Source organism: Urocampus carinirostris, chromosome 17 (genome assembly GCF_059441175.1).
Source record: "Urocampus carinirostris isolate Australia breed hairy pipefish chromosome 17, RoL_Ucar_1.0, whole genome shotgun sequence".
NCBI classification, from domain to species: domain Eukaryota; kingdom Metazoa; phylum Chordata; class Actinopteri; order Syngnathiformes; family Syngnathidae; genus Urocampus; species Urocampus carinirostris.
In genome coordinates, this window is record NC_142365.1 from 24,672,954 (window position 1) to 24,688,154 (window position 15,201).

Genomic DNA, 15,201 nt, shown 5'->3' on the forward strand with positions numbered 1-15,201 from the left:
TTTTGTTGCTCTTAAAAAAGTAATTTGTTTAAACAGTGAATTCATGTGCTTTTCTTTTTCTGTCCTTGGAATGGTAGGACATTAATCAGGTAAATATTTTTTTTCCACAAAGTATCTCCTACTATTTTATGATTGCACTTTATTTGAGGCAAAGGGTTGAAATTGGGATTTGTATAGACATGTATATTGTCATCCACTTAAATCCATACTTTGCCCCAGATGTCCGTGCTTGTGTACTTCTTAGTTGTGGTGTTAGTAAACAATACATAGTCTGTAGGTTGAGCTTCAAATCTGCAGATAATTGGATTATACAAATTGTAAATAACGTGTTAGTCTATCCCATGTGGATGGGTGCAATGTCTCAGTGCACAACAGTTCATTCTACAAGGTCTAGCATTGCTCCTTTATCAAGAACTATAGCTGCTATACATTGACAAGCATCAGATGTGTTCAATTGAAATATCTAAGTTTTGGGGAAACAAAAGAAATGTGATAACTTTACAGAAATAAATGTAGTGGGAAAACAGAACACATTGACATATTTTTCCTTTCTTGGACAGGAAGCTAAATTGACCGATCAGCTGCCACTCATCATCGTCTGCGATCGCTTCGACTTTGTCCACGACCTAGTCCTGTACCTGTACCGCAACAACCTCCAGAAGTACATTGAGATCTATGTTCAGAAGGTAATTTTAGTAAATACTTAAATAATTAATTTTCAGGACTCAAGTCTTACACTGAACTTTGTATGTGTTTTAGGTTAACCCAAGTCGTCTGCCTGTGGTGGTGGGCGGCCTCTTAGATGTGGACTGCTCAGAGGATGTCATTAAGAGTTTGATTTTGGTAGTCAGGGGACAATTTTCAACTGATGAACTTGTGGCTGAAGTGGAAAAGAGGAACAGGTAAAGTAGTTCAAGCTACGGTAAAATCTCTCAGTAAACGGCCAGTGGATTTAGTTTTCATTTATGTTTGTGTGTGTGCGTGACATTTAAAAGGCTGAAGCTTCTGCTGCCGTGGTTGGAATCTCGCATACACGAAGGCTGTGAGGAGCCAGCTACCCATAATGCCCTGGCCAAGATCTACATTGATAGCAACAACAACCCTGAACGCTTCCTGAGAGAGAACCCATTCTACGACAGCCGTGTGGTGGGAAAGTACTGTGAAAAGAGAGACCCACACCTAGCCTGCGTGGCTTATGAGAGGGGCCAGTGTGACCAAGAGCTCATTAATGTAAGGTTGAATTTCTTTATTAGCATTATTATTTTTCTGTTCCCATTTGTATAGATTGTGTTTATTATTCTCTTTTCTTAATATGTATTCCATCTTAATTTCACTTTGAGGGGGATAATGCCATTATTATGCAAATGTATTCAGTGCTAATTCTTTTGCGCTTTTTGCTTAAGACTCCTTTTTAAGACTCTTATTTGTACGCAGGTCTGCAACGAAAACTCGCTGTTTAAGAGCTTGTCTCGTTACCTGGTGCGTCGCAAAGATCCTGAACTCTGGGCTAGCGTGCTGCTGGAGACCAACCCTTACAGACGACCACTTATCGATCAGGTAGTCACACAGATATTCACCTGACGATGAGTGTTATCTAGAGCTTTATGGGCTTTTGATGTCTCTCAGGTGGTGCAGACAGCACTGTCAGAGACGCAGGACCCAGAAGAGGTGTCTGTCACAGTTAAGGCCTTCATGACTGCTGATTTACCCAACGAGCTCATTGAGCTACTGGAGAAGATTGTTTTGGACAACTCTGTCTTCAGTGAACACAGGTGTGTCTTGATGGCTTTTAATAGTCTTTATTTCTGTTATTTTAAAGTTGGATGTAGCATCCTAAAAGTTTTGAAAAACTTAAAGTATAAACATTTTCTCTATTATATGTTAACCATAACCAACTAAGTTCAAAGAGCCTTCATACTTTTTTTCCACCGTGCCGCTGTCGTTATCTTTTAGCAAAGCTGTTCAAAGCCGGGGAGTAGTGGAGAATGTCATGCTCGTCCCCATGTTATTTTGTTTTTATTTGTTAGTGTAGCATATACTACACTGCATAGAGAAATGTTCAACCAACTTTCAACAATCATGCAAAAGGCTAAAAGTAAGAAGAGGCCTTCTTTCAGTACAGTCCAAACACCAACGCAAACCACAAAAAGGATGGAGAAATTTATTTGAGCTTTTTACGTTTCCCCAAATAAATTTGCGCACCTTTTGAAAGTGCTGGCGAGCAATGAACTTCCAGCGGATATGTATTTGGATATGTTATATGAAGCAGATCCGTTAAGTGTGTTTTGAATAAGCCTTCAAGCTTCCATTGTGTTTAGCCCCTTTAAAATTCCACAAATGGAAAGGACAAATAATTTTGTGTTTGGCGGTTATCTGTAGAAATCTACAAAACCTGTTGATCTTGACTGCGATCAAAGCGGACCGCACACGTGTTATGGAGTACATCAACAGACTAGATAACTACGACGCTCCCGATATCGCCAATATCGCCATCAGCAATGAGCTATTTGAGGAGGCTTTTGCCATTTTCAAAAAGTTTGATGTCAACACCTCGGCCGTGCAGGTGAGATGCATTTTTGTAGAGATTGTTTTATAGATCGAATATGCAGTCTTTTTTTAACGTACGTACTTCATATTTCTTGTCTGTAGGTGTTGATTGAACACATTAGCAACTTGGACCGGGCCTATGAGTTCGCAGAGCGCTGCAATGAACCTGCAGTGTGGAGCCAGCTTGCTAAGGCACAGCTCCAAAAGGGTCTGGTCAAAGAGGCAATAGACTCGTACATTAAAGCTGATGACCCTTCTGCTTACATGGAGGTGGTGCAAGCTGCCGATAAGAGTGGTAAGGGCAATTGTCTACATGTATTGGGCAAACCTCATCATCGAGTGATCCTTATGTATGACTCAATCTGGTAGACAAAGACAAGACTGTTATTTGAAAGGGTCCACATTTGTGGTTTCAGGTTATTGCAGGGATCCCCAAACTTTCCTGTGATGGCTTCCTAACTTTTCCCTTGAGTGATGAAGGGCAGTTTGTAACAGAAAAAGTGTGACAAATCCAGCAGTGCCCAAATGTAAAACTGTATTGTTTCAGAGAAAGCCAAAATCAAATAACGCTTCTGTATTCTTCACAAAACATAAGTCAAAAAATTAAAAGTAACACTATTAAATAAATAAAATGGAACTAGCTCTCTCTAGATTCTTTACAAAAAAAGTCAGAAAATTGATAAAATTATTTGTTAAATAAATAATAACCAAGTAACACGTTATGGGTTCTTCACAGAAAAATGGCCATAGCATGTAAACTTCTTGTTGTGCTATGCAGTCTTTGTAGGTCCATGATCAGCTTAATTGTCAAGGAAATGGACCACCAGTGGTATTATGGCAGTATATTTTATTTCATTATTCAGGGATCAGAATTTTCCGCGGATCCGCGGATTTCCGCTGTTTTTGAACCCCAAAGGCATTCCGACTTTTTCACTTTTTCTCTTGCGTAGCAAACAAATTCAAAATCCGACTGTCTCACTCTTTCCTTTATTGCTCTGGCGCATCCTGGCGGCCGTTAGAAAAATTGGCCGCATTGTTGCCCTGCTTTATTCCTGGACCCTGGCTATTTCAGCTGAAAATGAAAATCTCCATTCTGATCCCTGATTATTACACTGTTACGAGTCATTATCGACAAAATTCACATTCAACTCTGGTACGTGACTAAAGATGGTGTGATAACGAGACAATGCCGAATGCCTTTTCATATGTAGTCCAGTGGTAAGGGTTAGGGTTGCTTTCACCACCACAACCCAGGTCCAAATCCTGTTAAAACCAAAAAGCACACCCCGGCCTTGTGTTCCTTTTTTTTTTTTTTTTTTTTATATATATATATATATATATATATATATATATATATATATATATATATATATAAAATTGCTTTGTTTTTATACCCCCCATGTTCTCTAGTATTGTTCAGGGGGCTGGACCAAATGTGGAGTCGGGCTGTTGTTTGGGACCACTTGATTATTGTTTAACAATCAGAAAAACATATTGACCATGAATTTTTGAGTCTCAATTTATTTTGGAACGTGAAGTCTAATGTGTAAACCAAATACTAAAATTAGCCGTTTTCTGTGAAGGTAACTGGGAGGACTTGGTCAAATTCCTCCAAATGGCCCGCAAGAAAGCCCGTGAATCCTATGTGGAGACAGAGCTGATATTTGCCTTGGCTAAGACTAATCGCCTAGCTGAGCTGGAAGAGTTCATCAACGGGCCCAACAATGCGCACATTCAGCAGGTAAGCTGTGCTAGTTGTGAGTTAACGTGTTGCACAGCCTGCTTCAAACTCAAACGTTAGTGACTATTTTTCTTTATAATCTCATAGGTTGGCGACCGCTGCTACGATGAAAAGATGTACGAGGCTGCTAAACTGTTATACAACAACGTTTCCAACTTTGGTCGACTGGCTTCAACACTGGTGCACCTCGGAGAGTACCAGGCTGCAGTAGACGGCGCCCGTAAGGCCAACAGCACCCGTACCTGGAAGGAGGTCTGCTTTGCTTGCGTAGATGGACAAGAGTTCAGATTGGCTCAGATGTGCGGCCTCCACATTGTCGTGCACGCGGACGAGCTGGAAGAACTGATCAATTACTACCAAGTATGCGTGATTTCCAAATTATTTCATTTTGCACCCTCATATCATAAATTTATCAGCACCCCAGTTGAACTTAAAGTGTCCTTCTCCTTCAGGACCGTGGCTACTTTGAGGAGTTGATCACCATGCTAGAGGCAGCTCTTGGCCTGGAGCGCGCACACATGGGCATGTTCACAGAACTTGCTATCCTTTACTCCAAGTTCAAACCGCAGAAGATGAGGGAGCACTTGGAGCTGTTCTGGTCCCGTGTGAATATTCCCAAGGTCCTCAGAGCCGCGGAGCAAGCGCACTTATGGGCTGAGCTGGTGTTCCTTTATGACAAGTACGAGGAGTACGACAACGCTATTATCACAATGATGAACCACCCAACAGACGCTTGGAAGGAAGGACAGTTCAAAGACATTGTCACCAAGGTACATGTTCTGAAGGTGTTAAATAGTGAACTTTTTTGTTGGGGTGAATGTAAACAAAATGCATTATTTGTATTCCGATTATCTGGTAAAATGGGAAGGAAAAGGTTCCTCATGCTCATGCATGTTTAAAAATGTGCACAGACACCGAATTCCATTTATAGATTGTGCCAATGCCAAATGGTTTTATTTAATTATGATGTAATTGTAATCCAGGCATTACATTTTCGTTCTATTACAGGTGGCCAATGTTGAATTATACTACAAAGCCATCCAATTTTATTTGGAGTTCAAGCCCTTGTTATTAAATGATTTGCTCATCGTGCTTTCACCAAGACTGGACCACTCTCGAGCTGTCAACTTCTTCAGCAAGGTATTTTTTGAGCTTTTTCACATTACAAAATGGTTATTGAAAAATGTTAGACACCATACATGAAAAGCAAATGACAGATGTTTATGTTCTGTTTTTGATGACTAAAGATACATGAGGATTCAAATCAGTTTTTAAGTGATTTTTATTTTTTTTAACATTGTCATCCCTGAACAAAATGTTATGTTAAAACATGCATTATTTTACAGTCACCAACAATTGTGGTATACATTCTTCAATAGATCAAAGGGGAAGTATAATGCTTAAACTTCACCCTATTATTGTTCAGTGTATATACCCCTTTTGACAGCATTACCTGTTGATTTGATTGGACGTACTAATAAGTTCTTTTTATAGGTGAAACAGTTGCCACTGGTTAAGCCCTATCTGCGCTCAGTGCAGAACCACAATAACAAGTCGGTCAATGAAGCACTTAACAACCTCTTCATCACAGAAGAGGACTATCAGGTAAACACTACTTTGTCAGATCCCCCCCTCTCAAAATATTACAATTCAATAATTGTATTTCGAATCCTTCAGGCTTTGAGAACATCAATAGACGCCTACGACAACTTTGACAACATCACACTAGCACAGCGATTAGAGAAGCATGAGCTGATTGAGTTCAGAAGAATTGCCGCTTACCTTTTCAAGGGCAACAATCGCTGGAAACAGAGTGTGGAGCTCTGTAAGAAAGACAGGCTTTACAAGGTGCTTTTCTCTGAAGTCGAAAGGACCTGTTTTCCCCTACCTAAACAATTTTTGAATCGGGTGCTAACAAACATTTGCCGTGTGCTTTTCACAGGACGCAATGCAATATGCGGCAGAGTCGAAAGATACAGAGCTAGCTGAGGAGCTGTTGTCTTGGTTCCTGCAGGAAAACAAGAAAGAGTGTTTTGCCGCATGCTTGTTCTCTTGTTATGATCTGCTGCGGCCCGACGTGGTGCTGGAGACCTCTTGGAGGCACAACATCATGGACTTTTCGATGCCGTACTTTATTCAGGTCATGAGAGAACACCTCACTAAGGTAGGGACATGTAGGTGTAGTGTTTCTCTTGAATTTTCCACATTCTAACTTTTAAGTAAAACAAGGCCATTTTCCCTCATTATTAGGCATATAGCACAAATATGTCATTGACATATCCATATTTCTCGGAGAGGTTACAACCAACATGATGCTCAAGTCTAATTTTTGACCAATGAATGGCCCTTATATTCAACATATATTCAATTTTGGACACCTTCTCTTGCAGGTTGACTCAATTACTGATCAGGTGAACGCCCATTGTTGTTTGAGTGCAGCCTTTAAGACGCATGGTTTTAATTTCAACCGCAAAATGTTCGCCATTGCAGGAATCATGATTGTTAGGAAATGGCTGTGAAGGCCGGAGACTTTCTTATGCATGTTTTATTCCTTACTACAAAAAAATGTTCATATTGTGGCATCTCATGTGTGCCAGTTTAATTCTGCATATGCTCGTTGGTGCCATCTTCTTTACCTTTGTGGTATTAACAATATTTTTGCTCACTATTGCCCTACATAAACTCACACAAAGTATTTTAGACTAGATATCGCTACCGATTTTCAACTGCTCCGGGACAAATTGCATCATAAAAATAGGATACTAAAACACAAACGTAAGAGGAATTTTAAAAAAATACTTGATACAAGGAACTTACAATCGGCATATCAGAAAATATACCATATTCGTTTATATCACGCTTTTTTTTTTTTACCCAAAAAAGAACTCAAGTTTGGGTGCGAATTATATACGAGGTTCTACCGCATTGTGCAATGGTACATTAGTCGGAAAATATAATTGCACACATTGGTTGCAACGAAAATTTAACCTGGGTGGCAGCAGTGAAAGCTACACCCAACTTTGATCTGAACCACTGGACCACTAGTGATACAGGTGATGTACAAAAAAAGGCATTAGACTTTATTTCATTATCACACAATTTGTTACTTGTCTCTGGTACCGTGAGTAAAAATATTGTGATGAAATCTGATGCCTTTTCATTTGTCCTCTACCGGGATTCCAGTGGTTACGTTTGTGTACTCTCATTGCCGTGACCCAGGTCTGATACTCATTACATTCAATGGCAGTTCGAGCTGAGGAAAAAAGAAAACAAAATTTATACATGAATAAATAAGATATTTGTGAAATTACTACTATGCACCAAATTATAACATATCCAAATTTAGTAACTGGAAAGGACTGTTTTTAAATCTGGACTAAAAACCAAAATCTCCAGACTTGCCTATCCTTAATAAACTGCCTCTTATGCTCCCTTTTAACTATAATTTATTTTTATTTTGCATTTATTGATTGTTTTCTTTATTTTTTTAAATTGTTTTATATTCTGTGAATCGTGACCCTGGATGTCCTGAAAGGTGCTTTAAAATAAATTTTTTATGAGTAAGTGCTGCCTTTGAATATGGACTTTTGATGAATCTAGAGATATTCTTCCCCTAAGGCCAAGCATCAATGGTCCCAGTGACTCATTTACACAATCAATAAATTATTACTTTATTCATATTTAAATTAAAAAGAGATGTCTTGGTTCAATTTAGAATATCAACTGTTATTTCAATTGACTATTTAGTATTTGACAGGCAACCCTTGTGCTTGACATAGTATGTCAACCTCCTCTAACTCAGCTGAAGTGATGAATGTGATCATTTAACTTTTACAGAGCTGACTGATAGGCATTGTGTAGATCTTTATTTTTATTGCATTCCAGAAAAACAAGATAAACATTTACTGGATTGATTACAAATTTAACTGAGGTATTTTAAATATTTTGTTGTATAGAGCTTGGAGAGACGGTGTGTATTTATTTTTTACAATTATTATACAATGAAACCAGATAACAACCCATTTTTACAGGCTGAAGCATTTAACTAAACAAAATTAGTGTATAAACTGTTTTTTTTTTTCTTTGAAAAAAAAGTACTGTACCATCAAATGAACAGTGGGGATTCTGTTTAGCCAATTAGAATGCAGAGCACAATGCAAATCTGTAAAGTAGCGAAATTGAAACGTAAACAGTCTTAGACGAAGAATAACTACATTAGTATATCATGAAAGAGTATACTAATGGGCTCAAGGTCATAACCAGCAATGTTAAAATAATAAAAAATGTTTCATTTGATTTGTAATAATTCCAGAATTTTTTTTTAATTGCATCACTGAAAACCAAGAACTTAATCACAATTGATTTAATAATTTTGTGAGACTATCTGAATTAATTTTGCAACAGTGTTGCTGCAAACTGCATGAAAGGTGTATGTGGTTCCTATTTAAGTCGGATGAATGACACAAGCATGTGACATGGTTGCTTTTTGATTACCAGTCGACACTGGTGGTTGCTTTTTTTTCTTACGCTTTTATGACTATTTCCGATAGTTATTTTTTATTTTAATTGATCAACTTCCTTATCCTCGAAGCAGTCACACAAAACACCTTTGGTTTTGGGTACGGTGCCATTCTCGTTAAGCATCCTTTACACTTAAGGTGAACTCAATTGGATGTACTACAATCGGGCCATACTTAATGTGAAACGGTACTTGTCGGCATTAACATTTGTTTGCAACGTTACCAGTTTGAATTTTACATCCAAGCATTTTTTGGGCTTTGATAGGTGGACAAGCTTGAAACTTCAGAATCGCTAAGAAAAGAAGAGGAACAGGCCACAGAGACGCAACCCATTGTCTATGGTAACGGTCTTCATCATCATCATTGTTTATAGTTTAGTAGCCACTCAAAAAAGAAAGAAGACATCAATGGATTTTAAACTTTGCAGAAGAACAGGGGATAACTCAGACCTCATAAGAAATGCTAAACTTGTTCTGAAAGCCCTCCCCTGAGCGCCTACGCAATCTCATTTGCAGGTGTCTGATATTAAAAACGGAACAGACTTACCAATTACAGTACTGGAAGTGATCCAATGTCGCCAAACGCTAAAATATATACAACCGCGACTAGTTGTATACAAGTGGGCTTTATCTAGAATGTTTATAGTGTGCCCTTGTAGCCTTATTTTAAAGTGTGTTCATTTTTTGTAGATGTTAAATGATCACTGTAACCAGAAAAGCATTGTGAATCAGACCCTGGTTTTATTGGATTTCCCAGTGTAAACAAATGTTTGATTTGAATTTAAAATTTAACTACGGTTTGCAAAGTAAGACACACTTCCGATATAGTGTGTTGTGCGGTTTTTGGAGACTGCAGAGGAATACCACACTTAGTTGTCATGTTAATTTTGTTTAAATTCTAATATATTTACTGTAAAAGGTTTCAGAGCACTACTAAACTTTTATTTGAATTTATAACAAATATTTCTTTTTGCATTTTTAAAAAAAATGTTCACACCATTTTTTAAGCTTTTACAGCAAATTAACATTGGTTCCAATTATCGATTATCTGTATCGACCCTGAAAAACCCTTATCGGTTGAGCCTAAGTACTCCCAGTTTTTCTTCTTTTTCACCCACACATAAAGTCCTCAATTTACACATCTGAATTAAACAGCAGTGTAAGTAAAAAAAAAAAACGCTACAAAACTCGAGGTGATTTGATGATCATGTAGAATTTGTGTCCGATTATAGCAACCCAAAATCGTAGATCACATAGAACAGCTCAAACTAGCACAAAGTATGTGATGCAGCAAGATGGCGATTTTATTTCAGTCAACGACAACAATAAAAGTTCTATTTATCCGTGCTGGATTTCTTCCTTGTGATTTGGAAAATTGGCCTTGAAAGTGCTTGAATTTGGTATTGAGAAAGTTTGACAAACCCCGACGGTCAACTATCTCCATTATCGATTTTTGTCGACTAATGGATGCTGCCCTAATGTACATCCCAATCTTCCTCTTTTTGCAGGTACACCCCAGCTGATGTTGACAGCGGGTCCCAGCGTGCCCGTGCCCCCCCAGCAGGCTTACGGTTACGGCTACCAGGCGCCGGCTGCCGCTTACGGTCAGCCAGCCCCCGCGCCCGGCTTCGGCTACGGCATGTAAAGACCTCGCCACCTTTTCTGTCTACATGCGGACCCAAGACCTTCTGCAGGCCGTCATCATGTCACCCTGTCCTCGAGTCGGAGCACCTTCAGGATCATGCAGAGATATGCTCCCTTTTTTTGTACTTTTCACCCTTAAAAAGCTTTTCATGAAGGACTCTTGTTTTCAAAGATTTAATCACAAAAGAGTAATTTCCTCACATTCCATATTGACTAGATCAATTTCTTCGTTGTGGTTTATGTACAATAGAGTGGGCGGGGGGTCGCGGTGGCGGAAGAGCTAGCTCTCTTCTCAGGTTTAACGCTTCCGATTTGCACTTCAGTGGAAATAACGCTAGGCCCTCTACCCGTTTGCTTGTGTGAGAACAGCTCCCTGACTGTAAACTGCATTTAATTTTGTATATTCCATCACGTGACCACCACAGATCAGAAACACTACATCATCCCCATAAGTCTCGAGAGCCGGATATTAAAAGTATTTTCTGATGACTCTTTTCAGTCTATGCAGGACATTGTACATCTAGAAAACATGCCGATGTGCTTTAAATGCGCTCTTGACACGGGGACCATTTCCATTTTGGAGGAAAGCAGACACATGACCCACCCCTCTTTATGATGCAGTTTGTTTCTGCACTTTAGTATGGGTCACTGTGGAAATTCAAAAAATATGGTTCAGAATTGTCACAGGACTTGAGGTGATTTGAAGTATATGTAGATTATATATATATATATAAATCAAAGTTTTCGTTTATACAGAAAATCATAAAATCCATTTTGAATTTATAATACTGGCTAAATTATCCTCATGGAAATTGTGCACTTATGATACTTGATTGTGCATAATCAGGAATAAAACAGCGGTCTTGTTTTCCACTTCTAAAAAATAAAGGCTACTGGTTTGTCAAATGTAGTTTTGTCTTTTATCGAGCGTTTTTAAGTGTACAGCACATCATATAGATGAGCCTCTAGACCCCACAACATTTGTAGCATATTGACCAAACCTTAGCAGAGACTTTAGACAAATTAAGAAGAGGGCATCAATTGATTTTGAATTTGCAAGGAAACGAAGAAGCCTTCAGATTCTTAAAAAAAACAATGTGTTAAGGCCCTCCCTTAAACCCTTTTTATGAAATTTTCAAGGTTTTCAAAACAGACCAGGCCTAAGGGGCTTGGGAATCCAAGAACTGCAACATGATTGGTCCATGGCGACAATGATGTCACAGTCAAAACAAATGTGTAAAATGATCACACATACTTAGCATAGGGTGTGATTAAATCTGGGTTTTTACTTGACATGCTAGGTACAGTTCTAAAATTAGTAATCCCAAATGAGTACTACTGCATGAGTAACAAAGTGCATATACATGCAAACTTGAATTCAGAGAATTTAAATGTTTAAAAAGAAATGTTTTACTTCATTGGTTTGGCTAGTTAAAGGGACACTGCATATGATAAAGATGTTGCTGTATGCTGTGCTGGGGTGGCCTACCCCAGACGATTTACCCGTTACTATATCACCTTAGCTTGGCCTTTTGGCTGGGAGTGAGAGTCCTAGGCTTTGTAGCGTATTATTAACTGACCGATAACAGATAATGGATAATGAATAAACTAAATAAACTAGTTTCATGTAGTTGTTTTTTTTTAGCTGAAATAATCATATTGCTTAAAATGACTTTTTTTTTTTTTTTAATTTTCTGCGGTTACCGTGGCTCAAGAGTTAATAAATGTTGATTTATTTTGGTGTATATTTTGCTGTCATTTTAGAATTCTTGTTTCTTTTTTAGAACACAACAACAATAATTTGTTTTACTACCATATTTCTTTGTTTTAAATAAAATGATAAAATAGAAAAAAAATTGCAAAATCACGTTCACAAATGTTTTGTTTATTTGATGTATTGATCGTATCTGTGCAAAATTAAAACTAATAAAAATAAAGCCTTTAGAGCAGGTTGACTTCCTTATTTCAAGGCTTCTTTCCCTGTTTTCTTTTTACATTCAAAACCCAGTGATCTCCCTATTTTGAGTGTCTACTAAAGTTTAAACTGTTTTTGTTTAAAATATGTTTCTAAATATATTTCCCTGCACTACCTCAGGAGCATATTTTTAATATATAAAAGGAATGAAAAAATGGCAATCTACTGGCACTTACTGATATGAATGTATGTTAGTTACTCGGCTGATGACCTGACGAAATCAAAGATACTTAACAGCGGCATGCTTTTTTCACAGAGATAAAATTGTTCAGTTCCTTGCGACACACTAGATAAGGTCTCACGGCACGCTAGTGTGCCCTGGCACACTGGTTGAAAAACTTCATTATGCATTTATTATTTAGATTTGAACAGTGACCCAAACAACTACTAGGTGACACTTGTGAGCAATGTTCCCTCTAAGCTGCGTGTTTGCGCACTGCCCAGAGCTTTTCCTCGCACAAGAAAATTTAGCCAGCTCCCAAAAATCAGGGCTCGAAATTGCTAATTAAGTCAAAGTTACAGAGCATAAAGGTAAAAATACACAGGTTCCCCTGACGCTGTGTTCTAAATGCGGTATTTTGAAGTCAAAGTAGAATGAAGTTGAGTAGTTTTTCGAGAACCGGCTTCTTCAGCTCGGCTCACTAAAAAGAACCGGCTCTTCAGGTTGTTTTTGCTTCTTAAATCCCTACACGACCAAATATTATGTAAAATTGTGCACAAAATGACTTAAAGGAAGGGGGGAAATGGAACAAAAAGAAAAAAATACTAAAATGAAAAAGTAGTGAAAAGCTGAGGAAAAAAAAGAAACAAAAGGAGAGAAAAAGACCAGGTAAATTTTTGAAAAAAAGCCAGAAGAAAGCAAATAACGGGAAAAAGGTAATAGAGAACAAAAAAAGCAAGAAAAAAGTAACAGCTGGGAAAAAATAAACACAATGAGATCTTTTTTAAAAAAAGGAATTTAAAAAAAGGAGAAAACAGGGAAAGAGGAAAGTTTGTTGCATTCAAATAGTTTCAATGTAGAAATTCCTTGACCTAAATGTGCATGTTTATATGAATAGCTGATGTATTTTCCCTGCGGGGATGAATAAAGAATATCTATTTTTGCTTATTCAAATAATTTAGAATGAAGTTGTTTTTTTACCTCAAGGGGGTGCTAAAAAATACAACAGGAGTCACCAACCTCCCTGAAGCGACTTTCTGTCACTGATAAGCTTGAACGGCTACCAGTTTGATACACTTTTCTAAAATAACTTTTATGGTTGTGTTGTTAATGTTATAAGGTGTTGAATTATTAAAAGTAAAATGTAAAGGGGGCAGCACAGTGGTTAGCGCATGTGCGGCACAGTTCTGAGGTCATGGGATCGAACCTGTGCGGAGTTTGCATGTTCTCCCTGTGCTTACGTGAGTTTCCTCCAGGCACTCCGTTTTTCCCCCCACTCCAAAAACATGCATGTTAAGTTAATTGGCTGGTTCAAATTGTCGCTAGGTGTGAATGAGTGAGTTGTCCGTCTGTGTTCCCTGCGACTGGCTGGCAACCAGTTCAGAGTGTCCCCTCGCCACTGCCCGAAGAGAGATAAGTTAAGATTGGCTCCAGCATCCCCGTGACCCTACTGAGGATAAGCGGTGCAAATAATTGATTGAAAATAGTAAAGGGAGTGCCATTTATACAGCAGGCCACTGAAGACCTCCTAAAGGGCTTTACAATGTACTTTACACACCGATAGTGGCGTCAGCCATGCAAGGCGTCTACCTGTTTATTTGGGGCAATAGGGGTTCAGGCTTGCCAAAAGAAACTTGGAAAATTATCTTGTGGGAGCCAGGATTCGAACCTGCGACCTCTTGGACCCAAGAGGAGCAAAAAATAAAAGGCAGTCAACCACAAAAACAGGTATGTAAAACTCCATATCAGTCTGGTACTGAAACCAGAGGCAAGCTGTCAGTAAAAAGTCAACTCAAAGCTTTGTTTTGAGGATTTTTCTTCATAATTTAGCCTCCATTAACTTACCCTACATATAAACACAGGTGAATTAAGATATTTTCTAAACACACTTTTTTTTTTTTTACAAACAATGGGGGGAGAAGATTTTTAATGTTTGGTATTAAACATTATAACTGATTTTAACAGTTGAGTGAATGCACTTTTACACCTGAACCAACTCAGCACACCATACAAACTCATCAATGCTTATTTGCAGCCAGAGAGCATTTGATTCAAAAACAATTTAAAAAACAACTTTATAGAAATGACCTAGAGCAGGGGTGTCAAATTCATTTCACATCGCGGGCCACATAGGGCCCCAGTAGATGTCAAGTGGGCTTAACTATTTAAATTATACCATACATGCTATAAAGAATTTCACCATCCCTTTATGTAGTGAGGCTGCTGACTAACATTAAAATTGCCCATTTTTTTAAATCACCACAGAAAGGATTCGTATTCACAGAGCTGTAGTCTTCATTCTAAGGCAGCATTTTAAAGGCGTGAGTCTAGTCTGGACTTTTTTTTTGTTCCTGGTATTTAGCATCTTTTAGGCCTGTACAAATGCATCAATACCAGGTGTCATGTCCTGACTAGCTGACACTTTCAGAATGTCATTTAAGTGCTTGTTTTGAGCTTTCAACGCATTCTTGTTTTATTGATATTAATTACTGTTTGTTCACAAAGGTAGGTTGCTCCAAACATGCACAAAAATTTAGCAGCCAAGGCTAGTAGATGCTGATAGTTTATCCAGACCTAGAGGCAAATTTGCCCTTTAAATCTCCCATCACACTGCA

General features: G+C 38.3%; 1 protein-coding gene across 1 annotated transcript in view; it reads left to right on the forward strand.

Moving 5' to 3' along the window:
- Positions 1-11,357, forward strand: part of cltca (clathrin, heavy chain a (Hc)) — a 31,494-nt gene extending 20,137 nt beyond the window's left edge. Inside the window, exons 15-30 of the mRNA XM_088321768.1 lie at positions 561-686; positions 760-902; positions 996-1,230; positions 1,435-1,557; positions 1,627-1,772; positions 2,380-2,563; positions 2,650-2,842; positions 4,131-4,288; positions 4,376-4,648; positions 4,741-5,058; positions 5,297-5,428; positions 5,783-5,893; positions 5,966-6,136; positions 6,231-6,452; positions 9,074-9,149; positions 10,316-11,357. Of these exons, the coding sequence (XP_088177894.1) occupies positions 561-686; positions 760-902; positions 996-1,230; positions 1,435-1,557; positions 1,627-1,772; positions 2,380-2,563; positions 2,650-2,842; positions 4,131-4,288; positions 4,376-4,648; positions 4,741-5,058; positions 5,297-5,428; positions 5,783-5,893; positions 5,966-6,136; positions 6,231-6,452; positions 9,074-9,149; positions 10,316-10,452 (2,748 nt within the window). The 3' untranslated portion in view covers positions 10,453-11,357. The remainder of the gene's footprint in view (positions 1-560; positions 687-759; positions 903-995; positions 1,231-1,434; positions 1,558-1,626; positions 1,773-2,379; positions 2,564-2,649; positions 2,843-4,130; positions 4,289-4,375; positions 4,649-4,740; positions 5,059-5,296; positions 5,429-5,782; positions 5,894-5,965; positions 6,137-6,230; positions 6,453-9,073; positions 9,150-10,315) is intronic.
- The last annotated feature ends 3,844 nt before the right edge of the window (positions 11,358-15,201 follow it).